The sequence below is a fragment of the Balaenoptera borealis genome (assembly GCF_965194805.1).
Source record: "Balaenoptera borealis genome assembly, chromosome: 10".
Taxonomy (NCBI): Eukaryota; Metazoa; Chordata; class Mammalia; order Artiodactyla; family Balaenopteridae; genus Balaenoptera; species Balaenoptera borealis.
Window position 1 is genome coordinate 67707463 of NC_138874.1, and position 16259 is coordinate 67723721.

At 43.9% G+C, this 16259-nt stretch overlaps 2 protein-coding genes across 2 annotated transcripts in view; both read left to right on the forward strand.

The window, feature by feature from the left end:
* The window catches only part of RGR (retinal G protein coupled receptor), a 389204-nt gene that overhangs the window by 350586 nt on the left and 22359 nt on the right, over positions 1-16259 (forward strand). The window lies entirely within an intron of this gene.
* The window catches only part of LOC309635476 (uncharacterized protein), a 489295-nt gene that overhangs the window by 11245 nt on the left and 461791 nt on the right, over positions 1-16259 (forward strand). The window contains exon 2 of the mRNA XM_082406812.1: positions 5150-5308. Coding sequence (XP_082262938.1) covers positions 5150-5308 — 159 coding nt within the window. The remainder of the gene's footprint in view (positions 1-5149; positions 5309-16259) is intronic.

Below are 16259 nucleotides of genomic sequence, written 5' to 3' on the forward strand. Positions count from 1 at the left end.
TGCCTGATGCTGATGAAAGCTATAAAGAAAATGTCCAAAGACCTTGTTTGTCGTATTTATCTTATTATTTGTTTTATATATCTTGTTCCTAGAGCAGTGTTTGGCACTGATATTGGGTACTCAATAATTACTTGTTGGAAGAATGAAATGAAAATATCAGAGCCATTTTAGCTGCCTAGTGGACATAGAACACAGATAAGAATGGGTTAAATACTAAGTAGAAGGTAAGGAAATGGAACCAGACTTTGTAGCCAAACCTTTGAAGAAATCAGTCTTGAAATTAAAGGAGTGAGGGATTACTGGAAGTGCGTCCAACCTGGGTATATTAGTTGAGGTCCAAGCTGAGTATATTAAAAAAAAAAAATTAGGGAAAAATATGTCCTAATGCAGCTGGAAACAATTCAGTAGAGCTGAAATAGGTGAAGATGCAGGTGAGAAGAGGGAGAATAATTGGGGTGAGGTTCTTGAGAGAGCAGGAAGGGTTGCACACAGGACACACATGGGGATTGACGTTTGCCAGGAAGAGGGGTTGTCTTTCCACTGTAACAGGAGGAAAGAAGAAGAATATGGGAACCAATGTGGGTATATTGATAGATTTGCAGGTGGAAAGTGGAGGGAGTTTTGGTCTGATATTTTCTATGACAAATAAGCCAAGATCATCAGAGAGAGGATGGGGGAGAGAGGAAGTCATAGTTTTCAGGACAGTGAGAATGTGCATTCCTCAAGAGGTGTAAAGAATCCAGTTCAACAAGATTGAGGGCTCCTTGGAGGTTAATGAACAATTATTTATCATAATACCAGTCTGTGGAGATTGTGTCTATTCACTAGCCTGTGCTAATGATCTATTATTGATTTAACAAATTTGTTAAATTGATAACAAATTTGTTAAATTGATAACAAATTGTTATCGAGTGCATACTATGTGTCACTGTGATAGAATCTAGCAAGGATAAAATATAACCAAAATGAAGACGTTCTCATGACATTTAATGATCAGTGGAGGAGACACATATCATAAAGCAATCACATAGATAGATGTAGCTTTTAACTGTGATAAGCCTTAATGAAGAGGACCAGAACTTCTAGAATGGTGAAGTGAGGATCTTTATAAATCCACTCCTTTATAAAAGCAGCAAAAATGGTCAAAATCAACTTTGGCAGAACTCTGGAAATTAACCAAAGGCTAGAATGGATCTAAGGAATGTTATTCAAGAATTCAAGAAAAATGACTGACTCCCAGTAAGAATATTGAACACTGTGTGGCATTTCACCTTGCCTGTTACCAACCCCTTCCCTCAGATCCATGGTAGCCTTGAAAATGAGAGGCTTAGTAACCATAGTACCTGTGAAAACCAGCACTATAGTACCTGTGAAAACTCAGCAGATGTGGATCATAGTACCTGTGAAAACTCAGCAGATGTGGATCATAGTACCTGTGAAAACCAGCAGATGTGGATTGTAGTACCTGTGAAAACTCAGCAGTAGACTGAGTTTGAGCTCCTCAAAAGGCCCCACCCCCAGAGAACTGCCACTACTTGACCTGTCTGCCAGTTCCCTGAAAAAGACTCATTTATAAGACTGCTATTATGTGACCCCATTTAGAGCTCGCTCAGTGGGAAAACTGTATCTCTAGGGCATTTGTCAAAAACAATCAGCATCAGTTTTTAAATATTGCAGCTGCCTGAGGTAGAAATACCAGTTGGAACAAACAAGAAGCTGGCCAAAAAAAGTTAAAAAGAAAGTCTGGGAAATTAGATGGTCACAGAGGATTTTAAAAAGCTCTGACATGTTTCTGGGGATCTAGAAGGCCACAGTCATGGGTAGGGCTATGCACATGACTAAAAAATACCCAAATGGCCTTAATGTCTTAGCTTTGGCTGACCCTGAGGCGCTGTACAAGTAGGAGTGATGGCTAAGTTAGACCTGTAAATAAATTACCGTAGTGCTGAAGGCATGCCCCAACATGCAGCAGAGCTCAGCAAAGGTGGAAGACTTAAGTGCCTTGAAGCGATTCAGGAAACATCTGTCAATCATTAGCTGACCACCAAGATAACCAAGCAGAGATTTCAGTGACTGTACATCACAGGAAATGTCCAGAAAAGTCACTGAACAAAGAAACAGCCATAACAACAACAACAATAACAACAACAAAATAGAGCAACAAGAGCAACAAGAGCAACAAGAGCAAAGCCTGGGAGAGTGGGTGGATCTGATTTCTAGAGTTGCCACATTACATTATCTAAAGTGTCTAGATTTCCACAAAATATTATAAGATGTGCAAAAAACAGAAAAATATGGTTTAGATATAGGAAAAAAGTGACCAATAGAAATTGTCCCTGAGGGGACCCAGATATTGGACTTACTAGGCAAACACTTTACATCAGCTCTTATAAGTGTGTTCAGAGAATGAAAGGAAACCATGTCTAAAGAATTAAAGTGAATTATGAGAATTATTTCTCACCAAATAAAGAGTATCAGTAAAGAGATAGAAACTATACAAAAGAACCAAATAGAAATTTGGCAGTTGAAAAGTATAATAGTTGGAATTAAAAAAAAAAAATCACTGTAGGAGTTAAACAACAAATTTCAGCAAGCAGAAGAAAGAATCAGCAAATATGAATATAGGTCTATTAAGATTATCCAGTCTGTAGAACAGAAAGAAAAAAGAGAAGAAAAATGAGCAGATCCTCAGAGTCTCATGGGTCACCATAAATAAGTACAACAACATACACAAATAGGAGTCTCAGAAGGAGAGGGGAGAGAGGAAGAGGCAGAAAGGATATTTGGATAATGGCCCAAACCTCTCCAAATGGATGAAAAACATTAAAACATCCAAGCGTTTTCAGCAGACTCCAAGTTAAACACAAAGGGATCCAAACCTAGACATTTAATAATCAAATTATCAAAAGCCAAAGACAAGTCAACAAGGTTGAAGGATCAAGATCAATTTATAAAACAATAGTTTTTTATACAATAGCTATGAACAGTATGAAAATGAAATTAAGAAAAAAATTGTATTTACAATAACAGAAAAAAGAATATTACTTAGTACATACTATATACTAAGAATACTGAGGGATACATTTAACAAAAGAATTGCAAGACTTGTACACTGAAAACTTCAAAATATTGTCAAAGGAAATTAAAGAAAGCCAAAAATAAGGGGAAAGACATTGCATATTCATGGATCAGATGACAACACTCCCAAATTGAACTGTAGATTTGATATGTACCTATTGAAATTCTAGCTGTATTTTTTTTTTTTTTTGGTTGCAAAAATTGACAAGTTGATCTTAGGATTCATATGGAAATGCAAGGAACTCAAAATAGCCAAAACAATCTTGAAAAAAAGAACACAGTTGGAGTACTCAAATTTCCTGATTTTACAAATTTCTAAAAAGCTACAGTAATCAAGCCAATGAGGTACTGATGTGAGGATAGATATGTAGATCAATGGAATAGAATTAAGAGTCCAGAAATAAATCCTTACATTTACGGACAATTGATGTTCGACAGAGCTGCCAAGACAATTCAATGGGGGGCATAATAGTCTTTTCAGTAATTGGATATCCACGTTGAAAAGAATTAAGTTGAACTCCTATATCACAACCATACACAAAACAACTTAAAATAGAGCATAGACCTAAATATAGGAGCTTAAACTACAAAACTCTTAGACGTTAGAAATAGGATCTCTGTAACCTAGAGTTAGGCAATGGATTAACCTTGATTATTCCAAGTGAAAGATACCAGCCATAAATGACTACATCACATCTTGTACATTACTACTTATACAAAATTCCCAGAATAGGTAAATCTATAAAGGTAGAAAGTAGATTATTGCTTGCTTGGGCTGGGGGAGAGGGGCAGGCATGGGGTATTACTGTTAACAGGTATGGGATTTCTTTGGGGCGTAATTTTGTTCTTTGGCTCTTTTGTTCTAAAATTAGATTGTGGTGATGGTTACACAACTCTGTGACAGTACTAAAAACTATTGAATTCTTCACTTTAAAATAGGTGAATTTTATGGTATGTGAGTTAGATTTCAATGTAAAAAAGGCAGAAGAGGTTCATGGTACAAGAGCAGGTTTAATGAGGATTCTGGCGTCCTCTGCCAGGTATGGCTCCTACTTTAAGTAAGAGTGTGATGTTCAAAACTTCTAACCAGTGATATTTTTCTGGACCTTGCTTTTTACTTATTTCTTCATTTCTTCCCTTCCTCCATTCTTTTCTCTTTTTTAAAGTGTTTTTTTTTTCCTTTAAAATTTTTCTTTTGAAATATTTTGGATATTCACAAAGTAATATAAAATGATACAATGAACAGATCTGTGTATGTTTCCCAGCTTATAATCAAACATTATTAATTTGGCTGAAGACACTTGTGGGTTTTTCTTTCTCTATTAAATTTTCTGTCCTCGAAAGTATTTAGATTTAGTTTTATCTAGACTGTTTATCTCCATGCTCCTTAAATCTTAGCTGAATGCCCCTCAACCAGCATGCTGAGTCTCAGAGAAACATTCTCTTCCCAAAGCATCAGGTGCCTCTTATTTCAGCCTTTTAATTCGGGTCTGTCGGAGGAGGCCATCAAGAGGACGTGACCCGGAGGCTCCACCCTCACCGCCCCCCCACCCCACCCCTGCCCCGGCCCTTGGAATGTACGTACTGCCCACTGATTCCACAGTGGGAGCTGTTTCAAGCTTGTAGCCTGGAGAGAGTAATGTGTGGTTGAGACCATCTGGACGGTGTATGTGACCGAACCCAGTTAAGGCATCTAAAGCAACTTTAAAATTCTGGTGGCTGCGTGTGGAGATTTACTCGTCTTGCTGTCGCCCAAGACAAGCCTCTCTGTAAGTTCCCTTGCTTATTAAACCTGCCATCTAGCAGTCTGGAGTGGTCTACCTCTTTCTTCAGTCTCTCCTTGCGCTCCGTGTCCAGGGGCCAATTTGTGAACCAGCAGGGTCTCTAGAAAACTGAATCTGGTCCATTTTGCCACCTAAATCCCCAGCCATTCACTTTCCATTGCCTGATTTCTTTTTCAGGGATGGATGTGGATGAAAGGCAGAGATACAACTTAGCCTCGTGGCTTCTGTGACTTAATTAGGACTTTGAATACTCAAAAAATATCTCAGGTTCCTTTCCCTATCCACAGAAATGAGAGGACTGCAAGGAGCTGGGTGACGCCGGGTCTTTGCAAATTCAACACCACCTCTTGCAGAGATTATCCAGAACACCCACTCTTCTTTCGAGTGAATAAACACAGGTCCAGCCAACACAAATCTAGTAGGACCGGTTCATATCACGTGGGCAGGTAAGAGTTGTGGTTAGATATGGTATCAGCAGTTTTGTATTAATATGAGCATGATCTTTGAAAATGACACTTAAAGGAGATCAATGCAAAAATGCGTGCTTAGCGTCTTCAAATCAATGGCATGCAACCTTAGTGCACTAATTAGATGTCTCAGATGCTCTGCTGTAGCCCTTCCTGAAGCCCATTCACACATCCCAGGGTTAAGAGGTCTACTTTCCCCAGCGCTAAAGGCACAGCAAACGCAGATGTCATGGGCAGTCGTAGGGTCACAGCTAGGAGCCCCTGGGAGGACAGCTCGGACAGACTTTGCAGCAGCTCCCTCACAGCTTTGTGCTCCGTGGATTATGTTCCGCACCTCACTTTTGTGCGTCTTGCTTCTGTTCTTGTAGTTGTGTCTTGTACTTCTCGAGGCTGATGCCTCTCTGGCTGTTTCCAAGGCCCTGCTATTGTCACCTTTGGCTTCTTCTGCTGGAGCTTTTACAGCATCCTCCCTGCGACCCTCGCCCCCCCAGCCCCATTCCTGGGCTCAACTGTGACTCCAGCTGTCTGTCAAGGGAAGAAAATAACCTCTGGATGTTGCACGTGGAGTCTGGTCTGGAACAATGCACAGGATGGAAGGGGCACGGGTCTGCTCCCCTCCACCATCTTCGGGCTCAGCTCTGGGAGAGTAAACCCCGTGAGTCAGAGTCCTAGTAGGATGAACCCATCCAAATCCGGGGATTTGGGGATGCTCAAGTCACCCTGTTCGTACGTCCTTTCTCTCCTTTTTGGCTGTAAAATGGGACTCCCTTCTTCCTGAAGCAATCATGTGAGTGGAGTGGCTTTGCTCAAATCAAACTCAGCATTTTCCTAAGGCTCATCTGTTCAGCGCTGAGGTCCTAAAAGCTTTCTGAGTACCGGTTCTGGGCATTTAGCTTTCTTTTCATTCTTTGTAAACAGCAGTGACAGCAGAGTGTACTTTAAGGACAAAGCAGCAGGAAATCCTTTGAGACTTGAGTCCCTTTCAAGTGCTAAGTTGGGTGCAGGTAGAGCCCTGTCTGTGAGCGAAGAGCCATCAGCCCGCCCCTGAGGCTCCCACAGCTGCACAGGCTCCTGGCCCACCAGCTGCTGCCCGTGGCCCCAGACATGCTTTCCTTCATCCGGTTGGCCCTCACCTGGGGCTTAGCAGACACTCTGCACTTGCCACCCTCTTTTCTCCGCACCCAGCTGGGGCGGCCTGTGTCAGGTACTTTCCTGGAATGTAAGTTTCCTAAGGGCAGGGCCCTCTGTCTTGTGCACTGTTTTGTCCCCCAGTTCCTAGAAGGGTGCCTGACACACAGTCATTGGTTAATAGTAAGTGGTCTGTCACCCGTGGCAAGCCAGTTACAATCCGATTCTCCATTTCCTATACTATGGCTATTTTATAATGTCAGGATTGACCTGATATTGTTATGATGATGATGATGATGATGATGGTGATAATGATGTATTTGGATCTTCAAGAAGTGTCCAGATTTGGATTTGGGCTTAATGTTTTATTTAGAAGATATGGAATTTCTTGAAACCACCATAAATAACAGTTGTATCTGTTTCTGGCCAAGAGCAGAGATCTCTTGCTCTGTCAAGTTCATTTGAATTGAGAATCTGAGGTTCATTGTAGTGCCCACTCTCAGAATGGCTGCTCTTTTTAAAATCACAGCAATCCAAGTGGAAGGTAGGGCTGGTTAGGGCCTGATAGAATCTGACTGAAGCCTGGAGAACATTCTTAGAGTGGTGAACCCCAGGGCAAGCAGTGCCCTCCTGGGAATGACAATGGCCCGAATATTCCTCCAGCTGTAGCTTTGGCCGTGACAGGTGTGGGCCTCAGAGACAGGAAGCTGGAGCTGATGCAGCTGGCTTTTAGGAATAGTCTGTTCTTGTAGATGGTAGGGTTGATGAAAGAAGTACTGGGAGAGAGAGGGAAAGAGAGTGAGCAGGTTGAATTTGTGAGCAAGTTACCTAATAATTGCATTTGAAGGACACGGCTCGAGGCCGCCGTTGGTGAGGAGGCAGTTTGGGAGAATGTGGCCTTGCATGGATATAAGCTCACTGCTGTAGGAGGTAAGAGCAGGGAATGTCTGAATCTGGGGAAAGTGAGGGGATCAGGAAGATGCCTTGAATCAAGGTCCTGCTATGGATTTAGAAGTGTTGCTTCTTGGAGCAGAGAGCATGGTCTAGTGAAATACGACTGGGGAGACGACTAACAGAGGAGTAAACATGAAGATGCCTGTGTACTGACGTGGAGAGACAGGAGGGCACAGTAGCAGAGGCCCACATGTCGAGAAGGAAGAAGGCAGAGGCAGGAGCGAGGTGGTTCTGTCTTGCCTGAAACTGCCTGGCATTCTTAGCAGGCTCCCAGCCCAAGACTGGGGTTATGGGAGACACAGAAAGGTGTTGTGTGTATAGCAGGGCTCTAAAGTCAGAGGGAGCTCAGTCTCGTTTCAGCTCCGAAGTCACTAGTGTGGACCTTGGGTAAGTTAAGGGAGTCCACTGAGTTTTACTCTTCCCATCTGTAAAATGGGTTTAACTATTGATAGCTTACAACAAGGTCATGAGAGGAGGGGATGCTCACTGTGACAGGTGTCCAGCACACGCTTAGTGGGAAAGCCTCCGGGACTGTGGGTGGAGGGTTAGCAAAGAGCTGGAGGAGGAGTGAGGATGATGAGCAGGGCCAGCTAGGAGGAGAGTGGAGAGGCCTTACGGAGGCAGACATGACATCATTTGTCAGGACTTGACAAAGCATTTGTGGGGGATGGGAACATCTGTCAGACATCAGGGATGCGAGAGAGAGAGAGAGGAGGTAGGACAGAACACTTGGGGCCAGATCGGGGAGGACCTTGCATGCCATGTGAAGGAGTTGGCATTTCATGTTAGTTACTGTGTCTGTTTCCTCCTACCTACTCTGAGTCTCATCGCTGTTCCAGCCAAGGTGATTTCCAGCCTCAGAAGTCCTGAGGATGAGCCTGCATGTCCTCTTGTGTCTCAGACTCAAGTCCTATCCCATTATCACTGTTTTCCCTACAAGACAGTAGCTTTCAGACCCTGGGCTCTTCCTTGAAGGCAGGGAGGTGCTGTGGGCAGATGTGCCGGTTGGGCATCTGGCTGACCTGGGCTCTAATCTTGCTTCTGCCCCTCATTGGCTGCCTGACTGGGAGCAAGGGACTTCACTGCTCCAGCCTCAGTTTTCTCATTAGCACCTACCTGATACATATATATAATCACTGGTGGTGTGTATGTGTGCCTGGCAAACAGAAACACCTTCCTTCTCAGCACTCCCTCTGGGCTCCCCTGGGGCTGCATGACGTGAAATCAACAACTAACTGACCTTGAACTCTGCATCATGTCTTTTTTTTCCCATGCTATCTTGGCCAAGTGCTCAGTAATAAGAAGGGGAAGCTCAAATGGGGAAATTATCTAGAAACTTTGAATTCACAGAGGAAAAATAATACAAATATCTAAGTACCATGCACGCAATATAAATTCATAAGGTATATCACACATTTTAGAAATATATCGCCATACTGTATATTCTAAATGTCACATAATGGGCTCAGTTTTCTGATATCTCAAATATATCTTCCAGACTGTCAAGTACATTTTAAAAATGGGTATCTTTTTAATGGCCCGTGGTGGGTAACCTCAGCAGAACAGGAGAAAATTCAATATTTCCTCCGGTGCTAAGTGACTTGTACATCTAGAGGTGGTCAGCAGAGTGGAAAAAGGCAATTCTTTTCAGTCTGGGGCTTAGGAGGGGTTAGGAAGGTAAGATTGGGAGTTAGGGAACTGTATAAATGGCCTGGATGGGAGATGAAAAGGATGCTAAATAATGGGAGGGAGGAGGAGGGAGAAGGAGGAGCTTCTGTTGAGCCAGATGAATACCTTGGGCAGTGAAATACTAGCCAGCATGAGCCTGAGATGCTGCTTAAAATTCTGGCACCTCCCTCAGTGTCCATCATCGGATGAATGGATAAAGAAGATGTGGCACATATATACAATGGAATATATTACTCAGCCATAAAAAGAAACGAAATTGAGTTATTTGTAGTGAGGTGGATGGAGTTAGAGTCTGTCATACAGAGTGAAGTAAGTCAGAAAGAGAAAAACAAATACAGTATGCTAATACATATATATGGAATCTAAGGAAAAAAAAAAAAGGTCATGAAGAACCTAGTGGCAAGACGGGAATAAAGACACAGACCTACTAGAGAATGGAGAGAATGGACTTGAGGATATGGGGAGGGGGAAGGGTAAGATGTGACAAAGTGAGAGAGTGGCATGGACATATATACACTACCAAAGGTAAAATAGATAGCTAGTGGGAAGCAGCCGCATAGCACAGGGAGATCAGCTCGGTGCTTTGTGACCACGTAGAGGGGTGGGATAGGGAGGGTGGGAGGGAGGGAGACGCAAGAGGGAAGAGATATGGGGACATATGTATATGTATAACTGATTCACTTTGTTATAAAGCAGAAACTAACACACCATTGTAAAGCAATTATACTCCAATAAAGATGTTAAAAAAAAAAATTCTGGCACCTTCTAGGAGGGAAAGGAAAGGATTTGTTGCCACTGCTATTAGGAGGGGAAGGGAGGACAGCGAATGGGAGTGAAACTATATTGGGCACCACCAACGGCAGGGCAGACACTTTATCTAGGTTATCTTGTTTAATCCTCCTTGGATCCTTGGTGGGGGGGGAGTGGTGGTGGTGGCATTTTTATCTCTATTTTGCTGACAAAGAAACAGGCTCAGAGCTAAGTTATGTGCTCAAGGTCATACTGCCTGGGCCCAGAACTCAGGCCTGTTTGACTCCAAATCCCACTGCACTGATGGAGAATGCGAGGTTGGCCCCTTTGCATTTGCTGAGGGTGGCCTTCTGGCTATGATGCTCTGAATTTTCTCTGTGAGTCAGTGGCCAAATCATCCTCAAGAGCTCCTGCCCCTGCCAGTTGTTAATTATCAGCATCTGCAGCAGAAGAAGCAGCTCAGCCAAGGTAGGTTTTCCTAAACACATCCAGGGAGAAATGCGAAGATCCGTCCCCGGATCTTTTTCTCTTTGGCAAACTCCATTCCTCATCCGAATACATAGAACTGCCCATTAGAAGACCCAGGGGGAAGGGTGCAGAAGACAGGCAGCCTGGACCTCTTCTGCCTGACTGGGAGGCTTTCACCCAGCCTAATCCCAAGTGGACAGTGGGATACCCTTCTTGGCGAGAAGCTGGTCAGCTCTGTTGGCCTGGGAAGGTGGAGTCCACTGAAGCTTTAGAGGGTCTCCAGCGCTATGATGATCTAATGTGAGAGACTGGGGACGAGGCAGCGTCCAGAGTCTTGCCCTCAAGGAGACTGAAGAGTCAGAGGAGGGTTATCAGTAAAGCAGGACCAGATGATTCACGAGAGTTGAAGTGCAGAGAGAGGGAGAAGGAAGGGTCAGAGTGGGCAAAGGGGAGGTGGCTGGCATGAACTCTGGAACTGGAGTGTTGAGGCTCCTGCTCTTATTACTACTCATGTGTGCTTTCACTGGGGGAGATCAGGGCTTATTAACAGGCAGGAGGAAGGGAAGGACATGGCAGACCAAGCTGTCCTGGCTAAGCTGGGCCACTGTGGTCCCCACATGTGGCAGGATCCACAGTGCTAGGTGGCTTCTCAGAGGGGAAGATCTTAGTCTCACAGGCCTGTTTCCTCCATGGCTTTCACCCTACTCCCCTCTATTCCTCCTATTCCACCACCAAGCCCTACTCTGTCTGTAGGCAGACCGTCTCCTGAGACAATCCAGATCTGAGTCAGGCAGGGCAAAGGAGCCACAGTTCCTTGGGGCTCATCCCTGGATCCCATTTGGTGTGGTTCCAGCCGTGTTCCCAGTCCCAGACCCATCCAGGACTCTGGTCAGGTTAGTGGATCCTGTCTTCTTCTGAAACCTCCTTCCTCTCCTTGGCAAGAGTCCCTACCCAGGACCTCTACCCTTCGGGACTGGGGCCCTGCTCCCAGACGTTTCCTGCCCACTGGAGAAGGAAGCCTTCGGGAAGCCCTTTTCCCAGCCTTTAGGGCCAGCTCTGCCCTCCAGCTCCTCTCCTCACCGCCCAGGTCAGGTCCACAGCTTGAGGACTCATGCTCAGTCTGTCATAGACACCTGACACACTGGTAGTTAACGCTGAAGTCTGTTCCGAATGGTCACTGCCTCTCCTGTACCAAACAGGAATTATTTTCAATATTACCTTCATATACACTGTCATTCTTCACCAGTTTCTTTGCTGTTGGTCTTCCTGTGCCCAGCTATGTCTCCTAATAAGACACTATTCATTTGCCCTCAAGGGTCAGGATGGAACCCAACCTATTATAATTGTAACCATGAATATTTTTTTGAGTGCTCCTGACATTCTTTTCTAAGCACTTTCGTTATCTCACTTAGTTAAGCCTCAAAACAACCCTCTGAGCAAGATGATGATGATCCCATTTTACAAATTAGAAAACTGCCCAAGATAGAGGTAATCTATTCAAACCCTGACAGTTTTACTCCAAAGCCAACATTTTCAGTTGCTCCATTACCCTGCACATCATTCTCAAATTATGGCAGGGCCATAGGCTAGAACATCTAGCATTCCTGGTGTTTGGCTGGAAAGCTAGACCCAGAGCAGCCTTTCAGGGGCAAAAAGGTGTGCAGTCTAACATAGGCTTTGGAGAGAGACAGGCATGCTTGTGACAAGCAAGGCCAAGCCTTGTGACTTTGGGCAAGTTGTTGTGCTTTGAGCCTCAGGTTACCAATCTATAAAATGGGCTTAATAATTGTTACTCTGCAGGGTTGTGTGGGGGGAATAAATTAAATAATAATCACTGAGCATGGTACCTATAGGATGCATGGGAAACTTCTTTGGAGAGGAAGGCTTTGTAGCAAGTCATTGGCCCAAGCTGCTTGTGCTTCTGCTTGAGGCAGCCCTGGGCAGATGCCACAGAAGTCTCTCCTTATTAATCCTAATAATTACCCAGCGGCTGTGACGAGGACTGAGGAACATGTCGTTACTGAGAGTCTCTTCTGTACAGCGCCTTGGACAGAACTCTGGCTTCCTGCCGCAGCTCCTGCCTGTCCCCAGCCAGCTGGACTGTACGCTGAGTACTGGGGGATAAGGAGGAAGCAGGAGCAGGCCTGTTCCAGAGGGGCTTCCCACGCAGCGGGAGACACAGCACCGTACAGTGCGTGGTAGCTTGTGACATGAATGGCTCCCCACGAGTCACACCTTCCTGTGCCTTGTCCTTGCATGGACCCCCTCCTATGTTGACTCTGGGCCAGGCTGTCACTTTGCCTTGCCCAATGGGACACCAACGAATGTGATGTGAGCATGGGGTGGATCATTACCTGTACACTGGGGCTTGCCTTCTTGCGACCCAGCTTGTGAAGAAGGCCAAGCCAGCCCGGTGAGTGCCCAGCAGCCCTGGTCACACTTGCCAGACATGTGAATGAGGCCGTCGGATGCAAACCAGCCCCCAGCCGACCTGCCATGACCGCAAATGCATGGTGCTTTCCTCTCTAAAATTGGAGAGGTACTGGGGTTTCTCTCATGTGCCCCCCCCCGCCCCGAGGGCCTGGCTGTTGAGCATGCTTTCTCCTCTTCTTACCTCCCAGAGACTGAAGCCCTTTTAATCTGCTTTTTGTGGGGTGTCTCTGCCATGACGTGTCTGCACACGGCAGAGGGTGGTTTGCTACGTCTATGCAGTAGTCGGCTGTGTTGAACATGCTGCTCTTATTATATCCCCATATCTCCTCCCTCTTGCGTCTCCCTCCCACCCTCCCTTTCCCACCCCTCTAAGTGGTCACAAAGCACCGAGCTGATTTCCCTGTGCTATGCAGCTGCTTCCCACTAGCTATCTATTTTACATTTGGTAGTGTATATATGTCCATGCCACTCTCTCACTTTGTCCCAGCTTACCCTTCACCCTCTCTGTGTCCTCAAGTCCATTCTCTATGTCTGTGTCTTTATTCCTGTCCTGCCCCTAGGTTCTCCAGAACCATTTTTGTTTTTTTTTTTTAGATTCCATATATACTGTTAGCATACGGTATTTGTTTTTCTCTTTCTGACTTACTTCACTCTGTATGACAGTCTCTAGGTCCATCCACCTCACTACAAATAACTCAATTTTGTTTATTTTTCTGGCGGAGTAATATTCCATTGTATATATGTACCGCATCTTCTTTATCCAGTCATCTGTCGATGGACACTTAGGTTGCTTCCATGTCCTGGCTATTGTAAATAGAGCTGCAATGAACATTGTGGTCCATGACTCTTTTTGAATTATGGTTTTCTCAGGGTATATGCCCAGTAGTGAGATTGCTGGGTCATATGATAGTTCTATTTTTAGTTTTTTAAGGAACCTCCATACTGTTCTACATAGTGGCTGTATCAATTTACATTCCTACCAACAGTGCAAGAGGGTTCCCTTTCCTCCACACCCTCTCCAGTATTTATTGTTTGTAGATTTTTTGATGATGGCCATTCTGACCAGTGTGAGGTGATACCTCATTGTAGTTATTTTTTTTTAATTTAATTTATTTTTTTATACAGCAGGTTCTTATTAGTCATTAATTTTATACACATCAGTGTATACATGTCAATCCCAATCTCCCAATTCATCACACCCCCACCCCCACCCACCACTGCTTTCCCCCCTTGGTGTCCATACGTTTGTTCTCTACATCTGTGTCTCTATTTCTGCCCTGCAGACCGGTTCATCTGTACCATTTTTCTAGGTTCCACGTATATGCGTTAATATACGATATTTGTTTTTCTCCTTCTGACTTACTTCACTCTGTATGACAGTCTCTAGATCCATCCACGTCTCTACAGATGACCCAATTTCGTTCCTTTTTATGGCTGAGTAATATTCCATTGTATATATGTACCACATCTTCTTTATCCCTTCTTCTGTCAGTGGGCATTTAGATTGCTTCCATGACCTGACTATTGTAAATAGAGCTGCAATGAACATTGGGGTGCATGTGTCTCTTTGAATTATGGTTTTCTCTGGGTATATGCCCAGTAGTGGGATTGCTGGGTCATATGGTAATTCTATTTTTAGTTTTTTAAGGAACCTCCATACTGTTCTCCATAGTGGCTGTATCAATTTACATTCCCACCAACAGTGCAAGAGGGTTCCCTTTTCTCCACACCCTCTCCAGCATTTGTTGTTTGTAGATTTTCTGATGGTGCCCATTCTAACTGGTGTGAGGTGATACCTCATTGTAGTTTTTTTTCTTTTTTTTTCAATTTATTTATTTTATTTATTTATTTTTGGCTGCGTCAGGTCTTCATTGCTGTGGGCTCTCTCTAGTTGTGGTGAGCGGGGGCTACTCTTCATTGCGATGCACGGGCTTCTCATTGCAGTGGCTTCTCTTCTTCTGGAGCACGGGCTCTAGAGCGCAGGCTCAGTAGTTGTGGCGCGTGGGCTCAGTAGTTGTGGCTCGCGGGCTCTAGGCCGCAGGCTCAGTAGTTGTGGTGCCCGGTCTTAGTTGGTCCGCGGCATGTGGGATCTTCCCGGACCAGGGCTTGAACCCGTGTCCCCTGCATTGGCAGGCGGATTCTTAACCACTGTGCCACCAGGGAAGCCCTCATTGTAGTTTTGATTTGCATTTCTCTAATGATTAGTGAGGTTGAGCATCCTTTCATGTGTTTGTTGGCAATCTGTATACCTTCTCTGGAGAAATGTCTGTTTACGTCTTCTGCCCATTTTGGGAGTGGGATGTTTGTTTTTTCATATTGAGCTGCATGAGCTGCTTGTATATCTTGCAGATGAAGCCCTTGTCAGTTGCTTCCTTTGCAAATATTTTCTCCCATTCTGAGGGTTGTGTTTTCGTTTTGTTTATGGTTTCCTTTGCTGTGCAAAAGCTTTTAAGTTTCATTAGGTCCCATTTGTTTATTTTTGTTTTTATTTCCATTTCTCTAGGAGGTGGGTCAAATAGGATCTTGCTGTGATTTATGTCAGAGTGTTCTGCCTATGTTTTCCTCTAAGAGTTTTATAGTGTCTGGGCTTACATTTAGGTCTTTAATCCATTCCGAGTTTATTTTTGTGTATGGTGTTAGGGAGTGTTCTAATTTCATTCTTTTACATATAGCTGTCCAGTTTTCCCAGTACCACTTATTGAAGAGACTGTCTTTTCTCCATTGTATATTCTTGCCTCCTTTATCAAAGATAAGGTGACCATATATGCGTAGCTTTATCTCTGGGCTTTCTATCCTGTTCCATTGATCTATATTTCTGTTTTTGTGCCACTACCATACTGTCTTGATTGCTGTAGCTTTGTAGTATAGTCTGAAGTCTGGGAGCCTGATTCCTCCAGCTCTGTTTTTCTTTCTCAAGATTGCTTTGGCTCTTTGGGGTCTTTTGTGTTTCCATACAAATTGTGAAATTTTTTGTTCTAGTTCTGTGAAAAATGCCAGTGGTAGTTTGATAGGGATTGCATTGAATCTGTAGATTGCTTTTGGTAGTATATTCATTTTCACAATGTTGATTCTTCCAATCCAAGAACATGGTATATCTCTCCATATGTTTGTATTATCTTTAATTTCTTTCATCAGTGTCTTATAGTTTTCTGCATACAGGTCTTTTGTCTCCTTAGGTAGTGATATTTGTGTTCTAATGAAAGAACTTCATCATCTCATGGTCCTGTCAAATAAAATATGTATAAGAATATGGGTTAGGCTTACCTAAACGTTGTGTATTAAAAATATTTAAAAATTGTTAACAGCAGAAAGCTTATTGGTGCTGACTTCCCTCAACATATCTTCCTGTTGAATTACATTGCTTTGATCTGGATTGATAGTTCTATGCCTGGTGATAGCTGTCATCGTGTGCATCAGTCAGGATGGGCTAAGTTGCTGCCGGAACAGTCCTGAATCTCAATGGCTCTAAACCATAACATTGATTTCTCTGTCATATATTGCATCCTTA